At 47.5% G+C, this 19,041-nt stretch overlaps 1 protein-coding gene across 2 annotated transcripts in view; it reads right to left on the bottom strand.

Moving 5' to 3' along the window:
• COL14A1 (collagen type XIV alpha 1 chain) overlaps positions 1–19,041 on the bottom strand; it is a 190,959-nt gene that overhangs the window by 132,062 nt on the left and 39,856 nt on the right. For both annotated transcript variants that reach the window (XM_029063526.2, XM_029063525.2), the window contains exons 6-10: positions 14,656–14,811; positions 12,347–12,466; positions 8,317–8,481; positions 3,581–3,742; positions 423–574 (exon numbers count right to left, since the gene is read on the bottom strand). In XM_029063526.2, the coding sequence (XP_028919359.1) occupies positions 423–574; positions 3,581–3,742; positions 8,317–8,481; positions 12,347–12,466; positions 14,656–14,811 (755 nt within the window). The remainder of the gene's footprint in view (positions 1–422; positions 575–3,580; positions 3,743–8,316; positions 8,482–12,346; positions 12,467–14,655; positions 14,812–19,041) is intronic.

Here is a 19,041-nt window from a genome sequence, read left to right as displayed (position 1 = left end):
AGTGTTAATCAGGTTGGACACGATCCCATTTCCACCCTGCGTTCTCAGTGTAAGTAGGAGGGAGTAGGATTTAATCCCCATTTTACAGATGAGGAAACTGAGGCCTTTGGAAGCAGAAGTGACTAGTCAAGGTCACACAATGGGCAAGTGGCCGAGCCTAGATTAGAAAGCAGGTCCTCTGAATTCCAGGCCTGGGCTCTTTCCGCTAGGCCGCACGCTGCTTCTCTACAAGAAATCGAGCTCGGCCATACTCCGGTCAGGGATCCTGATCTCAAAGGAACCACCGCGTCACCCCCCTCCCTTCCCATCCTACCAAGCTGGCCGGCACGTTGGCTTCAAGAGTTTGAAAATCTCCAGAATCTACAAAGTCGAGGCCGTCGGCTTCCACCCAGCCTTCCCATCTGTCCGTCCGTCCCCATTACCTCCTCCGGTTTCCCGCCCCTGGTGGGGTAATAGACGACTTGGTATTTTTCCACTCTTCCTGGGGCCTGAGTCCAGTCCACCCGAAATCCCCTGGCGGTTACTTCCGACGTGACCAAATCCGTAGGAGCTTCGACGTTGGCAACGAAGGATGCTGAATGAAAGGAAATACGAACAGGAAGAAGGAGATTTCCTCAGCATAAGCACTTCCTGGATCACTCTTGGAATGAAAGCCCAATGCGATGGTTTTCCCACACGACTCTTCTTAGGAGTTGTTTCAATCCGCATCAGGCCCGATCTGACTCCGTCTTGACTTCGGGCCAGACTGCCACTGACGCCGCGGTCCTTTGCCAAGCCTTTGACCTAAAGTGAGTTCCCCTGACCTCCCAGCAAAGATCTACCTTTGGCTTAACCGATTGTCACTGAATTCGCTGTCACTAGAGCACGTGGAAAGAGCTCCAATCTGCGAGTTACTAAATCCAGGTTCTTGTCCCGAGTCGGCCACCGCCCCACTGGGTGACCTCAGGCAAGTGACTTAACCTCTCTGAGCTTGTTTCCTCAAAATGGGATAATGATACCTGCCTCTCACTGCCTCATAGGTACTGTTAGAGAAGTAGCGTGGCTCAGTGGAAAGATCACGGGCTTAGGCGTCAAAGGTCGTGGGTTCTAATCCCGGCTCTGCCACCTGTCGGCTGTGTGACTTTGGGCAAGTCACTTCACTTCTCTCTGCCTCAGTTACCTCATCTGCAAAATGGAGATTAAGATTGCGAGCCTCACGTGGGACAACCTGATTGCCCCGTATCTACCCCAGCGCTTAGAACCGTGCTCGGCACATAGGAAGCGCTTAACAAATGCCAACATTATTATTATTATTGTGAGGATAAAATGAAAGCATTGATGTGAAAGGGCTTTGGCAAATAATAGGCTAGGTAAATTCAAGATTTTTAAATCTCCCTACTGCCTCATTCACAACTATCCTGCCTCTGACCTCTTGTTCACCCCTTGTCCTGACTTCCCTTTACCCTATTCCCTAAGCAATAAACTACCTCATCTTAAAAGCAGTTATAAAGATGGTATTTGTTGAGCACTTGCTATGTGTCAACCACTGTTCTAAATTCTGGGGTGGAGTGGATACGAATTTATCGGTTTGGAGATAAGACCTTGTCCCGCATGGGGCTCACAGTCTCAGTAGGAGAGAGATCAAGTACTGAAGCCCCATTTTACAGATAAGAAAATTGAGGCACAGAGAAGTGAAGTGACTTGCGCAAAGTCACATAGCAGACAAGTGGTAGGCAGGATTAGAACCCAGGCCCTCTGGCTCCCAGACTGGTGCTTTTTCCATTAGACCAAGCTCTTTCCCCAGTTACAATGATGTGATATAACATCTCCTCCAGGATGCCTTCCTAATTCATTTTAAAACTACCCACCTTCTATAACCCATAAAGGTCACATCAGTACTTCTGTACCACCTTAGAACTTGGTTACTCAGGCCCTCTAGCATTTGTATTCTTTATCCTCTATTATTTCCTCTGATTTACAGATAGGAGGAAATAATAGAGGATAAAGATACGAATACAAATGCAGGAGGGCAGGAACCATGTCTACCTACACTATAGTATTCTCCCAAGCACTTAGTACAATGCTCTGTACTCAGTAAGTGCTCAATAAATACGACTGAACGATTGATTGGGGTGGGTGGAAGAAGGGAGAGAAGAGAGTTTTGCAACAAGATTCTGCTTGTGATGTTTGTACTTTCATCTGCGTTTGTGGTCTTCTCCCTCAATTGTGAGCTCCAGGAAGACAGGGATTGTTTTCCCTATCTCTTATTTGCCCTTTTTAAGTGTTTAATTAATGGTAGGAATTATTATCGCTGTACATGTTAAGTGCTTACATGTTAAGTGCTTGCTACGTCCTAAGCACTGTACTAAGCGTGAGGGTAAATACAAATGAATCAGGTTGGATGCAGTTCCTGACCCATTAGGGGCTCACAGTCTAAGTAGGAGGGAGTAGCATTTAATCCCTATTTTACAGATGACATAACTGAGGCACAGATAATTTAAGTGAGTTGCCCAGTGTCACGCAGCAGACATATGCAGAGCAGGGATTAGAACCCAGGTTCCCTGACTCCCTGGCCATTGCTCTTTCCACTAAGTAATGGGAGGGAGGGAGAGAGGGAGGGAAGGGAGGGAAGGGAAGGGAGGGAAGGGAGGAAAAGGAGGAAAGGGAAGGAAAGGGAAGGAAAGGGAAGGAAAGGGAAGGAAAGGGAAGGAAGGAAAGGGAAAGGAGGGAAGGGAAAGGAGGGAAGGGAAAGGAGGGAAGGGAAAGGAGGGAAGGGAAAGGAGGGAAGGGAAAGGAGGGAAGGGAAAGGAGAGAGGGAAGGGAGGGAGAGAGGGAAGGGAGGGAGAGGTGGGATGGAGGGGGGAGGGAGGGAAGGGGAAAGGAAAGGGAGAGAGGGAGGGAGGGAAAGATGGATGGAGAAAAGAAGGAAAACTCTAAGGAAAGTAGAGTTGTTGTGGAAGGGACAGGGGTAAGAATTAGGGTAATTCTAGGGAGGTCTCAGGATACCTCCCCAGCTTCTCTTCTCCCAGCCTTCGCTCAAATATTCTGTTGCTGTCATCCTCACAGGACATGTGTTCTCATTTCAGTATGAAATGGTGTCGATTCTCTGTCCCAGTGCCACCCACCAAGTTAGTGCTTTGGCAAGAACAACAAAAGAGAACTGGCTTTAGGAATCCACCGGGGCGGAGCAGGAAAATAAAGCCAACTGGGGAATTTGGGGTCGGATTTGAGAACTGGCTTTATTTCTGCATCTCAAATGATAATAGGGAGGCAGCTGCAGAAGCGAGACCAGTGTGACACCCTACGCGATCCAGAAAGGAACATCTTTTCAAGTAGAAGCCTGGAAAAGCTCGTGGGACAGAGACGAAAATGAAAACAGCAACGGGCACCGCAAACGGCAAATTTGACCGCACGACCAAGTCAATCCGTGAATGTGTGCGCACAGTGTGGGAGGAATGGGGTCCACTTGGGCCTTCCCAGCTACACCCCCACTCACGGGGGGGTCCTCACCACCGGAAGAGTTGCCCCGTAGGAGAGAGGTAGGCCAGATATAAATCACCCCCTGGCACACCGATCCCCAATCCTCTGCCCCCTCATTTACCTTTTATTTCTTTTTCCTGTTCTTCCACCCTGGTGCACACTGTCTGCGTGAGGCCTTCCACAATCGTGTGCATGAGATTGAAGTCAGCAACATTGTAGACGTGAGTGCTGTCGGGCTTGGAAGCAATTTCTTGAAGTTCAGGCAAGTCGGCGTTTTTCACACCTTGGGCAGAGAGAGGAAACAGGAAGATAAGAACTCAAGTTCAGGCCCCCATTGTTCAGTTCCCCCTGCTCTGCCACAGTCATTGTGGGCAGGGAACGTGTCTACCAACTCTGTTATATTGTACTCTCCCAAGTGCTTAGCACAGTGCTCTGCACACAGTAAGTGCTCAATAAATACCGTTGACTAAAGGGAGCGAATATTTCAGGCAGTTTATCTGCTGCCAAATTGTGCTTTCCAAGTGCTCAGTACAGTGCTCTGCACACAGTAAGCACTCAATAAATGCGATTGAATGAATGAATGAAAATGATGTGGGTGATATACAGCTCGCCCTGAACTTCCCGCCTTCAAAACAACGATCTTTACAATGACTGGATCTTACTTCTAAGCTAGTTCAGTGCTGTCAAGTGGTCTTGAACTGGTTGCTGAAAGCAACAGAAAGACACCAAAAATTCTTACTTTCAGAGGAATATATCCAAGTACAGTTAGCATTCCATGGTTGTAAAACAACTTCTAAAAAGACTAATTCTGTCAAGTCCAGTTATATTCAACTGAGATTTCTGCCAAGACCCATGCAGTGAAAGGATTTTGCTTAAAAATGTGTCCCCCACGTTGAACAAGACCAAAAACGGTAGAAACAGTCCCAAATCAACCCTTGTCCCTCTATAACTACTCAAAAACAACTCCTTTCTATGACAAAGTCAAAAGGACGAAAGATCCTTAAATCAATCCAATCTAGCTACAGCCCCGAGGCACAATTTTACTTGCTAATAACATTCCAAATCATTAATAACCATTTTGAGATTAGCAGTTCCCACTTTGAACATGTATTTTCTTCTGCATGAATAATGAGAACAAAGTACTTTCTTTAATGGATTTAAATGCTAGCTGCAATATCAAGTTGAGATTAGATGACAGTCCGGTGAAATTCACGTTCATCGAGGCTGAGTGGTTATGGACAAATTAAGTGTTTTAACAAAATCGGCACCGAAAATGTAGACAACGCTTCTCCTCCTCCAAATAAAATACTTGGTTTTTTGAAATGTAGGCACGGGCCTGAATTATATGTAACAAATCCAAGCACGACCAATTTCAAGAATTTAGCTTCCAAAGATTGAAGTTACTACTAAGGATCGTTCAGTGGATACAAAGGGTAAACCAGCCATAAAAGAATTAGGTAGCATGAGAAACCAAAATGAAAACTTAAACCTCACTGCACTCTTCGTTATTTTGACTTTTCTTTTGTGCTCTCAACTATGAACAAAGGTCTTTAGTAGATTATTTCTAAAAATGTTGTTTTCTTTTGCATTTTAAACAATACTGTCACAGTGGGAGCTGGCAGAACTCATGAGAACCTTTGCTTTTATAGTCAAATCTGAAAGTCCTTAAAGCTCACCTCTTCCAAGAGGCCTTCCCAGACTAAGCTCCCCTTTTCCCTCTGCTCCCTCTACCCTCCCTTCACCTCTCCACAACTAAACCCTCTTCTCCCCCCTTTCCCTCTGCTCCTCCCTCTCTCCCGTCCCATCCCCTCAGCACTTTACTCGTCCGCTCAACTGTATACATCTTCATCACCCTATTTATTTTGTTAATGAGATATACATCACCTTGATTCTATTTATGTGCTAGTGTTTTAATGAGATGTTCTTCCCCTTGATTCTATTTATCGCCATTGTTCTTGTCTATCTCCCCCGATTAGACTGTAAGCCTGTCAAACGGCAGGGACTGTCTCTATCTGTGGCATATTTGTACATTCCAAGCGCTTAGTACGGTGCTCTGCACATAGTAAGCGCTCAATAAATATTATTGAATGAATGAATCGAAAGTCCTTGACAAATTCTTATTTAGCTTTCCCGCAAACTGGTGATGGTAGGTGTGAAAAGCAATGCGGAATAGAAGAGAGCACCAGGCACCTTGAAGAGCAACACCGCAACCTGGCGAAGGGGATCTTTATAAATGCTCAGTGGGCTGGGCATTGGTTTGACACTGACGTGGACGAAAGCCCAGTGTTTGGGCAACAGTGCCAACTTTTCATTTCAGAGCAGAGCGCATATTGTAAGTAACAATTTCAAACCCTAAGAAATTCAACCCCTATCAATCCCTAAGGTGGTATAGGTTGGTGTTTTTTTTATGTATTCTTTAAATGCTTACTAAGTGCCAGACCCTGTATTAAGCTCTAGGGTAGATGCAAGCTAATCAGGTTGGACACAGTCCACGTCCCTCATGGAGTTCACCATCTTCATCACCATTTTACAGATGAGGTAACTGAGGCACAGAGAAGGTAAATAACTTGTCCAAGGTCACACAAAAGGCCAGAGGCAGAGCCAGGATTAGAACCAAGGTCCTTCTGATTCCCAGGGCTGTGCTCTAACCAACTGGCCACTCTGCTTTTCACGGAGGTTCTACCTGCCTCCATGGGCACCCACAAGCCCACAGATTGGCCCACTCATGCACGTACACACACACACACGCAGTCAACCAGTCAAGTAGAAAGATTCCATTGGGGGAATGCAGCGTGGGAGGCAGCGTGGCTCAGTGGAAAGAGCTCGGGCTTGAGAGGCAGAGGTCATGGGTTTGAATCCCAGCTCTGCCACTTTGCCAGCTGTGTGACTGTGTATCACTTCACTTCTCTGGGCCTCAGTTACCTCATCTGTAAAATGGGGATGAAGACTGTGAGCCTCATGTGGGTCAATCTGATGACCCTGTATCTACCCCAGCGCTTAGAACAGTGCTCTGCACATAGTAAGCGCTTAACTATTACCAACATTATTATTATTATTAATCTGCTGGTCTTCAGGGTTCAGTATTATTACTATTATTGCTATTATTATTGTATTTGTTAAGCACTTACTACGTGCCAGACACTATGCTAAACACTGGGATGGATACAAGCAAATCAGGTTGGACAGCCTCCGTCCCACGTGGGGTTCACCATCTCAATGCCCATTTTTCAGGTGAGGTGTCTGAGGCGCAGAGAAGTGAAGTGGCTTGCCCAAGGTCACACAGACAAGTGGTGGAGGCAGGATTAGAACCCATGACCTCCTGACTCCCAGGCCCATGCTCTATCCATTGTGCCACGCTGCTTCAGTGTAGCAGCCTGACATCTGTTTAAGTGCTAACCAGAATGCAGCCTTTGCCATTTGGAAAGGCTAAAAGTTTCCATCGATGGGAAGCCATCCGCATTAAGAAAAGCTGCTGAAGGTCCCAGCGTTTGGGCTCTGCAGGAACTCGTCGACTCATCTCTCTCGTTCACCCCGCATATTCAGTCTGCCTTCAGATCTCGTCAGTTTTACCTTCCCAACATCTCTAGAATCCATCCATCGCCCTCCCAACTGCTCCTATGCTGATCCAGGCACTTATATAATAACAATGTTGGTATTTGTTAAGCGCTTACTATGTGCAGAGCACTGTTCTAAGCGCTGGGGTAGACACAGGGTAATCAGATTGTCCCATACGAGGCTCACGGTCTTCATCCCCATTTTACAGATGAGGGAACTGAGGCCCCGAGAAGTGAAGTGACTTGCCCACGGTCACACAGCTGACAAGGGGCGGAGCTGGAAGTCGAACCCATGACCTGGGACTCCCAAGCCCGGGCTCTTTCCATTGAGCCATATCCCACCTCGACTACAGCATTGCTGACCTCCCTGCCTCCCCTCTGCAGTCCGTACTTCGCTGCTCAAATCATTTCTCCAAAATAGCTCTGAATCCACGTCTCCCCACACCTCCAAACCCTCCCAAACAGAAACTCCTTACCAGCTGCTTTAAGGCATTCAATCATCCCTCCCCCTCCTACCTCATCTTGAAAATCTACTGCAACCCAGCCCGCACACTTCACTCCTCTAACACCGATGTACTCACTCTACTTCGATCTCATCTATTTTGCCATCATCCCCTTGCCCACATTCTCCCTCTGCCCTAGAAACTCCTTCTCCCTTCACATCCAACAGGTTGCCGCTCTCCCCACCTTCAAAGCCTTAAATCGAATCTCCTCCAAGAGGCGCTCACTGAGTCACCCCAAATCCCCCCACCCTATTTACGGTCCCTTTGGTGTAATCTATGCTCTTGGGTGGGTACCCCTTAAGCACTTTGATATTCACCCCACCCCCGGGCCTATAGCAATTATGTACGGATCGTTATACTCTGCTGATTCTCTTAATTTATTTTAATAACCCTGTCCCTCTCTGAACCATAAGCTTCTTGTGAGCAGAGATCCAGCCTCTATATAATTTTGTACTCTCCCTAGTGGTTAGTACAGTGCTCTTTCCACAGTAAGTGCTCAATAAATAATAATAATGTCGGTATCTGTCAAGCGCTTACTATGTGCAGAGCGCTGTTCTAAGCGCTGGGGGAGATACAGGATCATCAGGTTGTCCCACGCGAGGCTCACAGTTAATCCTCATTTTACAGATGAGGTAACTGAGGCACAGAGAAGTGAAGTGACTTGCCCACAGTCACACAGCTGACAAATGGCCGAGCCGGGATTCAAACCCATGACCTCTGACTCCCAAGCCCGGGCTCTTTCCACTGAGCCATGCTGCTTCTCTAATACCTGGATTGATTGACAGTAAAAGATTACATACCGATAGCGAAAAGTTCAACACCCGTATCCCGTAGCTTTCTAGCTGGTGGAATGACATCATCTTGGGATTTTCCATCTGTGATCAAAATACCGATTTTGGATACCCCAGACCTGGCTCCGGCTTCTGACTTGAAGCTATTTTCAAAAATGTACGTTAAAGCAAGTCCTGAAAAAGAAAAAAGGAAAAGGTGATCTTACTAAAACTTCATTTTTTTTTTTTTATAGCCTCAAGTGGACTAGTTGATAGTAAGAGTAGTAATGGCAGTCGTTTAATGTTGGCATTTGTTAAGCGCTTACTATGTGCCGAGCACTGTTCTAAGCGCTGGGGTAGACACAGGGGAATCAGGTTGTCCCACGTGGGGCTCACAGTCTTAATCCCCATTTTACAGATGAGGTAACTGAGGCACCGAGAAGTGAAGTGACTTGCCCAAAGTCACCCAGCTGACAAGTGGCCGAGCCGGGATTCGAACCCATGACCTCTGACTCCAAAGCCCGTGCTCTTTCCACTGAGCCACGCTGCTTCTCTATAATGTTGGTATTTGTTAAGCGCTTACTACGTGCCGAGCACTGTTCTAGGCGCTGGGGTAGATACAGGGTAATCAGGTTGTCCCACGTGAGGCTCACAGTCTTAATCCCCATTTTACAGATGAGGGAACTGAGGCACAGAGAAATTAAATGACTTGCCCACAGTCACACAGCTGACAAGTGGCAGAGCCAGGAGTCGAACCCATGACCTCTGACTCTGAAGCCCAGGCTCTTTCCACTAGGCCACTGTGAGCCCATTACTGGGCAGGGATTGTCTCTATCTGTTGCCGAATTGTACATTCCAAGCGCTTAGTAAAGTGCTCTGCACATAGTGAGCGCTCAGTAAATACGATTGAATGAATTTATTAAGCAGGGCACCGAGGGTTAGGAAAATACTACACGACTGAAAATTAGAGGCAGTCCCCGGCCCTCGAAGGACTCACGGTCTGAGAAGAAAGGGAAGGGAGAGGGATTAGGCGACGGATATATGAAGAAGGATACAGCAATAGAAACACAAACGCAAAACACAGGACAGGAAAAATGATATATTTAATGCCTACGATGAGCAATAAGAACATTTAGTTCAGTTCTCCGCCCACAGCCGTTCTCTAGGATTAGACAGTAAGCCCGTCAAAGGGCAGGGACTTTCCCTCTGTACATTCCAAGCCCTCGGTACAGTGCTCTGCACATAGTAAGCGCTCAATACTATTGAATGAATGCTCTGCTCAAGACAGTCATCTGTACTCTATAGGGGCCCAGGACAGTGCTCTGCACCCAATAGGCATCCAAGACAGTGCCCTGCACCTTGTAGGCACCCAAGACGGCGCTCTGCACCCCAGAGATGCCCAAGGCAGTGCTTTACACCCTTTAGGTGTCCAAGACTGCACTCTGTACCCCATAGGGGCCCAGGACCATGCTCACGGATTGATTTTCTAGTAACGATCCTTATTTTTAAAAGCTCCCCAATCTTCTCAAACGCTGGAAAGGCTGTTACAGAATGGCAAAAAAAATCAAAATAATGAAAAAAAAAAAAACTGAATGATTTGAGGGATTGGCATTTATAAAGGGCTCAGTCTGTGCCCTAGAGGGGCACCTCCTAAGCACAACGAGAAACTGGGCTTGGAGAAAAGGGATGGAACAGGAAGTAGAGTTACGTATGTGTAGTCAAGGGTGAGAACAGAACTGGTGTCCTTGGGATGACCTGACGAAGCTCACCCTAAAAGTGCCTACTTGGAGGCTCATAGCAATTTTGGGGCATGTGCCCAGAGAGGGTTGAGTTGGTTGTGCAGATAACTGGCCCTCTGCTTCCATTTGTTTTTTTAAATGGTATTTATTAAGGGTTTACTGTGTGCCGGGTGCTGTGTTAAGTGCTGAGGTAGATACAAGACAATCAAGTTAGACTCAGTCCTCGTCTCCCACTGGGTGTACAGTTTTTAATCCCCATTTTACATATGAGGTAACTGAGTCACAGAGAAGTTAAGTGATTTGTCTAAGGTCACACAGAAGACAAGTGGCAGAATTGACTAGAACCCAGGTCTTCTGACTCCCAAGCCCTTCCTCTTTCTACGAGCCACACTGCTGTGTCTGTTTCACTCTTGTGATTTTATTGCCATTGTTCTCGTCTGTCCGTCTCCCCCGATTAGACCGTAAGCCCGTCAAACGGCAGGGACCGTCTCTATCTGTTGGCGACTTGTTCATCCCAAGCGCTTAGTACAGTGCTCTGCACATAGTAAGCGCTCAATAAATACTATTGAATTGAATGAATGAATATTCTCTCAGCCCGCTGTGACGAGCCACTCTAGGGAGGAGACTGGAGGACAAGAGCACGGAACCTTATGCTTAAGCAATGATTTTTTGCTTCAAGCAGGTGCCTTCCGCACTTCGCTGCAGTTCCACTGTGCCCTGGGTGCCTCAGCTAGAAGGACCTCATTGCTAGTGTTCCTGGCAATCGGGATGACTGGCAAAATACTTGTGGTATTAGTTAAGAAGCTCTTACTATGTGTCAAACCCTATACTAAGCACTGGGGTAGAGACAAGATACTCGGGTCCCCCTTGGGACTGACTGCATAGGAAGGAGAACAAGTATTGAATCCCCACTTTGCAGATGAGGGAACTGAGGCACAGAGAAGTGAAGTGACTTGCCCAGGGTCACGCAGCAGACAAGTGGTGGAGCCGGGATTAGAACCCAGGTCCTCTGACTCCCAGGCTCACGCTCTTTCCTGTAGGCCACAGTGCTTTTCGAAAATTATACCAACAGAAGCAACAGCTTACTGAGAAATGTTCTGTGATGCAGCCATGATCTTCTACCTCTCCTAATAGAACATTGTGGAGAAAAAAAATCCACAAAATGATTTTATAACCATTTGGTGGACATTCTTTGAGTTGACTGGTCTCCACCCAGGATAATCTCTCCGAAGGAACGTTCCGTGACTCATGCTGAAATAATCTTTTCCCACTCTGCTAATGAAAATTCTCCCAGCATCCGTTCCCCACTCCCATTCACAGGACCTCTGTAATTATCTCAATAATCAAATAAATCAGTAGTATTTATTGAATGCTTACTGGGTACAGAACACTATACTAAGGCTGGGAGAATACAACGGAGTTAATAGATCTGATTACTCACTGCCCTCAAGGGAATTACAAGCTAATGGAGGAGATAGACACTAAACTACAGATAGGAAGAAACACTACAGAGGCATATAAGCAAAGCAAGTGCTACAGAATTGGGAAAGGGATTGTGCTGACAGAAGCACACATGGTGATGCGGAGGGTTGGAGACACAGTTGTGAGGAATATAGGAAGGGGTGATGAGTCAGGGAAGGCCTTCCATAGGAGATCCACCTCAGAAAACTTTGATGAAAGAGCAGAGGTCTTTTGGAAATAAATGGAGAGGGAGTTCCAAGCAGAAGAGAAGGTGTGAGCAAAAGATCAGTGGAAAAGAAAAGAAAGCACAGCCTGGAAAGAAGCTTAGCTTGAGTGGAGCAAAACGCATCAGCTGGGATGTAGTGAAAGAGGAGTGAGGATAATTAGGAAGGAGAGAACTGTTTGAGTGCCTTAAAGTCAATGCTTGAGGTGGAGGGGAATGGGAAACCATTGGAGGATGAGGAGTAGGGAGACTTGAACAAAACAATGTATTAAATAATCAGAGCAGAAGTGTGAAATATGAACTGGGGGGAATGGAGGCTGGCGTCAGGAAGGTCAGAGAGGAGGCTGACGCATTAGTCAAGGCGGGATATAACAAGTGCCTGGACCAGCGTTGGTGGTGTTTGGCTAGAGAGGAGGGTCCTGATTCTGGAAATAGTGTGAGGGAAAACTAACAGGATTTGGCAATAGTCTGAATATAGGGGTTGAAAGATGGTGAAGAGTTCAGTGTACAGGGAAGGAGTGGTCCTGGGTCAAGCTGGCCCCTTCAGAAGGGCCGGTCCGTGGGGGATGGAGGACGCATAAGAGAGGATTCTGGCCCCTCCGCGGACCCGGCCGGTGGGCCCCGGGGCCGGGGATACCTGTTAGCGTGTTTCCGCCCTTGTACGGCAGGTTCCGCACCGCGTCGATCACTTCCTCCTTGGTGCTGTAGCTGTTCAGGTGCCATTCGATCCGGGGGTCCCCGCTGAACTGGGCAAGGCCTAGAGAAAAATAGGGATCGGTATATGGAGGGCTGGCTAGGGACCCACAGTTCTTCATTCACTCAGTCGTATTTACTGAGCGGAGAACACTTGGGAGAGTCAAACGATGAACAGACACATTCCGTGCCCACAGTGAGCTTACAGTCTAGACAGGGAGACAGAGATTAATATTAATACATGACAGATATGTACATAAGTGCTGAGGGGATGAGAGGGGGGATGAATAAAGGGAGCAAGTCAGGGTGACACAGAAGGGAGAGGGAGAAGAGGAAAGGAGGGCTTGGTCAGAGAAGCCTCTTGGAGGAGATGGGCCTTAATAAGGCTTCGAAGGGGGTGGATTATGGCCACAGCACCAGGGTGGGCACTGGATGGACTTGTCTGGGCCTTGCTCCCAAGCCCTGTCTCTGGGGAGGAGATGAGGAAAGGAGGAAGGAGGAAGAGGTACCTCCAGGAGGTGCTAATAACAACAATAATGGTAATTCTCAAGTGCTTACTATGTGCCAAGCACTGTTGTAAACTCTGGGGACAGATACAGGTTAACCAGGACGGACACGAGACTCATACTTGATCTCCACTTTACAAAAGGGGGAACTGAGACCCAGTGAAGTGGTAATGCCCAAGGTCACATAGCAGACATGTGGTGGAGGTAGGATTAGAAGTCTCTCAAGCACTTAATAAGTGCTCTCAATCAACATGATTGAATGAACAGAACCAGGTCCTTCTGACTCTCAGGCCTGTGCTCTAACCACTGAGCCTTGCTGCTTAGTGGAAGGAAAAGGTGACAGCCCCCTCCCCCACCAGCCCGGCACGACCATTGCTCCTCAGCCGGGAGCGTGACACGGGAGGAAGGGAACAGGGTCTAAGAGGTCCCTCTTTTTCCCCTCCTTTTCTGTCCCCAGTTCTGTTCAGATGGGAAATAGTGGAGGAAAGGGCCGGAGTGGGATGTGGGGGGTCAGGCGGGAGAGAAGGTTTACGCCACGTGTACAGCAACGCCCAGCACCGCCCTACTGGAGACACGAATTCTGCTGAAGCTCTGAAGAGCCGTCTGTTTTCTCTTTAAATTGATTCCTTGGGGTCAAATTCTGGAACTCGGCAGACTCACGCATGTACAGGAAAATGCTAATCATTTTTGAGTCTCTTTCAATGGGAGGGGAGGACGAGCAATTAAAACCCTGGGAATATCATTTAAATTCCTGTTCTAAGGGAGATAACTAGAAGGTATTTTTTTCCGTTTTTGAGGGTATCTGTTTTAAGAAAAAGCTTAACCACAAGCCCTTAAATAAGAAAACCAATAAATTGTTCGTATTTTCCTAAGGGCTCGTACACTTCTTGGCTTGTATGAATTTGGCAAAGTTCTCCTCGTCTGAGGAACGTCATCCAATTTTCACGGGGGCTCTGACCGGGTCCGGCAACCTCAGAGATCAATGCTTTCAGGAGAAATGGTTTAACCGTCATCGTGCAAATATGAGCAAACCCATCCAATGTCTTGTTTTTCTGCATTTGAGTTTCACGCCCTGGAGGAAATGGAGACGCGCTTTCCGAAGGCGCTTCATTCACCAAGGGGTCTCAGCGGTCCCAGGAAAACAAGCGGGACGACCAGTCGAAGCTTCCGACGTTCCTCCGAAAACCCGACGATCGACGCTCCCCGAATAACTGTGGTATTTGTTAAGCGTTTATTATATGCCAAGTGCTATTTTATACATTGGGGTAGATACGAGGTAATCAAGCTGGACACAGTCTCCATCCCAGATGGAGCTCCCAGTCTTAATTAGAGAAGCAGCGTGGCTGAGCGGAAAGAGCACAGGTTTTGGAGTCAGAGATCATGGGTTCGAATCCCAGCTCTGCCACTTGTCAGCTGTGTGACTGTGGGCAAGTCACTTAACTTCTCTGTGCCTCAGTTCCCTCATCTGTAAAATGGGGATTAACACTGTGAGCCCCACGTGGGACAACCTGATTCCCCTGTGTCTACCCCAGCGCTTAGAACAGTGCTCTGCACATAGTAAGCGCTTAACAAATACCAAAAAAAAAAAATCCCCATTTTTACAGATGACCTGAGACCCGGAGAAGTGAAGTGGCTTGCCCAAGGTCACGCAGCAGACACGTGGCAGAGCCAGGATTAGAACCCAAGTCCTCCGACTCCGAGGGCCCAGGCTTTAGACCACGCTGCCTCCCTCGTGCCCCAGCCTTACCTATTCTGGTTTTGTTGGCTCCCACGTCGAATGCTGTCACCAGGTTTTCCAGGAAGAGCCGAACCAGCCTGAAGTTGAATCTCCCGATGCTCCACGACCCGTCGATTAGTATCACGATATCGGCGATGGCGGGGGACCTACAGATGAACTGATTCTCTGCAAACCACAAACAGGAGAAGCGCCGTCTTTAGTCCACGGATAAGAAGAAGAAGAAGCGGCGAGGCCTCTTGGGGAGAACGTGGCCTGAGTCAGAAGGACCTGGTTCTAATCTCGGCTCCGCCACCTGTCTGCTGGGTGACCTTGGGCGAGTCACTTCATTTCTCTGGGCCTCATTTCTCTCCCCCGATTAAACTGTAAACCCGTCAATGGGCAGGGATCGTCTCTATCTGTTGCCGAATTGTACATTCCAAGCACTTAGTATAGTGCTCTGCACATAGTAAGCGCTCAATAAATACTACTACTAATAATAATAATGTTGGTATTTGTTAAGCACTTACTATGTGCCGAGCACTGTTCTAAGTGCTGGGGAAGACACAGGGGAATCAGGTTGTCCCACGTGGGGCTCACGGTCTTAATCCCCATTTTACAGATGAGGTAACTGAGGCACCGAGAAGTTAAGTGACTTGCCCACAGTCACACAGCTGACAAGTGGCCGAGCAGGGATTTGAACCCATGACCTCTGACTCCAAAGCCCGTGCTCTTACCACTGAGCCACGCTGCTATTGAATGAATGAATAAAATGGGGATTAAGACTGTGAGCACCAGGTGGGAATTGGCCTGTATCCACTCTGATTAGCTTATTATAAAGTAATAATAATAATGTTGGTATCTGTTAAGTGCTTATTATGTGCTAGGCAGTGTTTTAAGCACTGGGGTAGATACAGAGTAATCTGGTTGCCCTGCTTGAGGCTCACAGTCTTAATCTCCATTTTACAGATGAGGTAACTGAGGCACAGAGAAGTTACGTGACTTGCCCAAAGTAGAGACACATTAATCAGGGTGGACGCATGGAGCTCCCAGTCTAAGTAGCACCATTTACACTCCACTGTGGGAGCTTTCATTTCATTTGTTTCCCTTTTTTGTGTGGTATTTGTTAAGTGCTTACTATGTGCCAGGCCCTGTTCTAAATGCTGGGGTAGATAAAAAGTAATCAGGTTGGACACAGTCCATGTCCCACAGTAAGCACTCAGTAAATATGATTGAATGAATAGAGCTCACAGCCTTCATCTCCATTTTACAGATGAGGTAGCCGAGGCACAGGGATGTTATGTTACTTGCCCAAGGTCACACAATGGAGGTGGGATTAGAACAGTCTGCTGTGTGACTTTGGGCAAATCACTTCACTTCTCTATGCCTCAGTTCCCTCATCTATAAAATGGGGATTAAGTCTGTGACCTCCATGTGGGACATGGACTGTGTCCAACCTGATTCTCTTGTATCTGCCCCAGCCATTTGTACAGTGCCTGGCACATAGTAAGTGCTTAACAAGTGCTTTATTTAAAAAAAAAATAGTTGGAACAAATTTCTATTGGAATTTAATTTCTAAATCCACATACACTGATGTTGTGACTTCATATGCAGTCCTCCCAGCATACAGATTTTCTCTGAGTTTTGAGTAGGATGCTGCTGAGGAGCCAGAGGACGTTCTTCCGACAGTGTGTGTCCACTTGGCTAGGGCATGATGTGATTTGGGAAGAACTGGGTGGGGGCCCACCAGCCGTGTCGGTCAAAGAATGAAGAGCACAGTGACAGTTTTCCTGAACGTGGGCTCCTTCACGAACACAACCCCCTTCTATTCGGAGCACCGGCTAGATCGTATGTTGTCAATATGGAGAATTTATCAAAACAATTTAAACGTTTATCACATCAGTAATTATAACTGTGGCATTTTCTAAACATTTATGTGCCAAAACAATGTTCTAAGTACTGAGAAGCAGTGCGGTCTAGTGGATAGAGCATGGGCCTGGGAGCCAGAAGATTCTGGGTTCTAATCCCTGCTCCACCGCTTGTCTGCTGTGTGACCTTGGGCAAGTCAATTGGCTTCTCTGTGCCTCAGTTCCCTCATTTGTAAAATGCGGATTAAGACTGTGAGCTTCATGTGGGATAGGAACTGTGTCCAATCTGCTTTGTATCTATCCCAGCGCTTAGAAGAGTGCTGGGCACATAGTAAGCACGTAATGAATACCACAGGAAAAAAAGTACTAGATAATCAGCTCCAAGTCCATTATTATTATTAACAGTAGTAATATTATATTTGTCAAGCCCTTACTACATGTCAAGCACTATTCTAAGCACTGGGGTGGATAAAATTAGGTTGGACAGTCCCTGTCTCACATGGGGCTCATGATACAAGTAGCACAGAGAAGTCAAGTGACTTGTCCAAAGTAACATAGCAAACAATTGGCAGAATCGGGATTAGAACCCAGTGCCTCCGACTCCCTTCTTTCCACTAAGCCATACTGCTTCTCATTTTTATCTCATATAGGGCTGTCTAAATAAGAGGAGAACAAGTATTGACCCGCCCCCTTTTTTTTTTTTTTTTTAAACAGAAGAGGAAACTGAGGACCAAAGATATTAAGTGACTTTCTCACAGTCAACCAGGAGTCGAGTGGCGGGGCCAGGTTTAGAAACCAGGTCCTCATCTTCCCGGGTCTATGTTCTTTTCACTATTACTCTCCTTCCCTTCAAAGCCTTAATGAAGGCACATCTCCTTCAGAGGCCTTCCCAGACTAAGCCCTCTTTTCCGCTTCTCCCACTCCCTTCTGAGTTGCCCCGACTTTCTCCCTTTATTCATCCCCCCACCGACCCCACAGCACTTTATGTCCATATTTATAATTTTATTTATTTAATGTCTGTCTCCCCCTCTAGGCTGTAAAGTCATCGTGGGCAGGTAACGCATCTGTTTACTGTTGTTTTGAACTCTTCCAACCTCTTAGTGCAGTGTTCTGCACACAGCAAGCGCTCAGTAAATACAATTGACGGACTATAATAGTCGTTCTGCTTCTCAACATCAGGTCATCCATCGGTTTTGGAGCACCTGGGTTGAGAAAGCTCTGTTGAGAACCTGCCACGTGTGCAGAGGGCTCTACATGGCCACCCACCATGAGCACCACGAAGAGCTGAATTGGGCACCTTCCCTGTGTGCAGAATCTTGTCCTGGGAACCTACTGTGAGAAAAGTGCTGCATTGCGTGCCTGATCGCCTTCAGATTTGGCTGCCCTGGAAAGAAGGCCCAGAGTGGAGCACTGTCAGACAATACACAGGGCAGCCCCCTGCCTCAACCGCCAAAGGACAGGCGTCACCATCCAGGCCACGCCGGCTCCTACGTCGGGCAGACTTCCAGTATTGTGTTCCTGAGCATGGCACCTAGTGGAGGAGTCTTTTCCCCCATTTGACCCACTGGCCTCCACGCTTACGAGGGAGGAGGAAATCAGGAGAGTCACTCCATGGTGCCCCTTCCTGAGAGAAGTATAAATATCTAGCTGGGCCAATCAGAGGGAAGGATTGCAGGGGGATGTAGGGGGACCAGGTAGTTGGAGGAGACCGTCGGCCATCTTAGAGGTAGCGACCAGTGTATCTGGCAGAGCAGGACTCAGGGAGAGCTCATGCTGTGACCCTGGACTATACGGGGCACAGGGAGGGAATGGCAATAATCCCCGGTGAGGGTCTTAGCGGATAGAGCACAGGCCTGGGAGTCAGAAGGTCATAGCTTCTAATCCCAGTTCCTCCACTTGTCTGTTGCGTGACCTTGGGTAAGTCACTTCACTTCTCTGGGTCTCAATTACTTCATCTGTAAACTGGGGATTGAGACTGTGAGCCCCAAATGGGACACGGACTGTGTCCAACCCAATTTGCTTGTATCCATCCCAGCACTTGGTACGGTGCCTGGCACATAGTAAGAGTTGAACAAATATCATAATTATTAGTATTACCCTAAGAGCTCAGGGGTCCGGTGGCTAGGACTCCGGAGGAGTGAGGAGAAAGGACGGAAAGGTTGAGACTGGAACTTGAGACACCCTGAGAGAAGAGGGGGAAGGACCAGAGGAGTGTGAGCCCAGGGACATCTCCAGGAAATTACAGCGGGTCCTGGAGGGGAAAGTATTAGATCTAGGGAAAGGCGGTTTGAATTAGAATTGCTTTCATTGTTGCAGAATGAAGAAACCGGTAAACAATATTGAGATCCCAGATCTCGATGTCTGCTGGCAGTCGGACTGGGAGAGAAGCTCCGGGTGTCCGGGAGACCCTGGGAATTGGGGTGCCGTGGGATGGGGAGGGAAAGCTTTTTCTGAAAACTCCCTACAGCCAAGCCTAGGATGGGCATGTTTCACTAGCGTTTTGGCCCTCTTTGATTCAACCCAAAGTATTTCTCCAAAGGCAAAGGGTGAA

The sequence above is a fragment of the Ornithorhynchus anatinus genome, chromosome 4, assembly GCF_004115215.2.
Source record: "Ornithorhynchus anatinus isolate Pmale09 chromosome 4, mOrnAna1.pri.v4, whole genome shotgun sequence".
Lineage (NCBI taxonomy): Eukaryota > Metazoa > Chordata > Mammalia > Monotremata > Ornithorhynchidae > Ornithorhynchus > Ornithorhynchus anatinus.
This window is presented reverse-complemented; position numbering and strand designations above follow the sequence as displayed.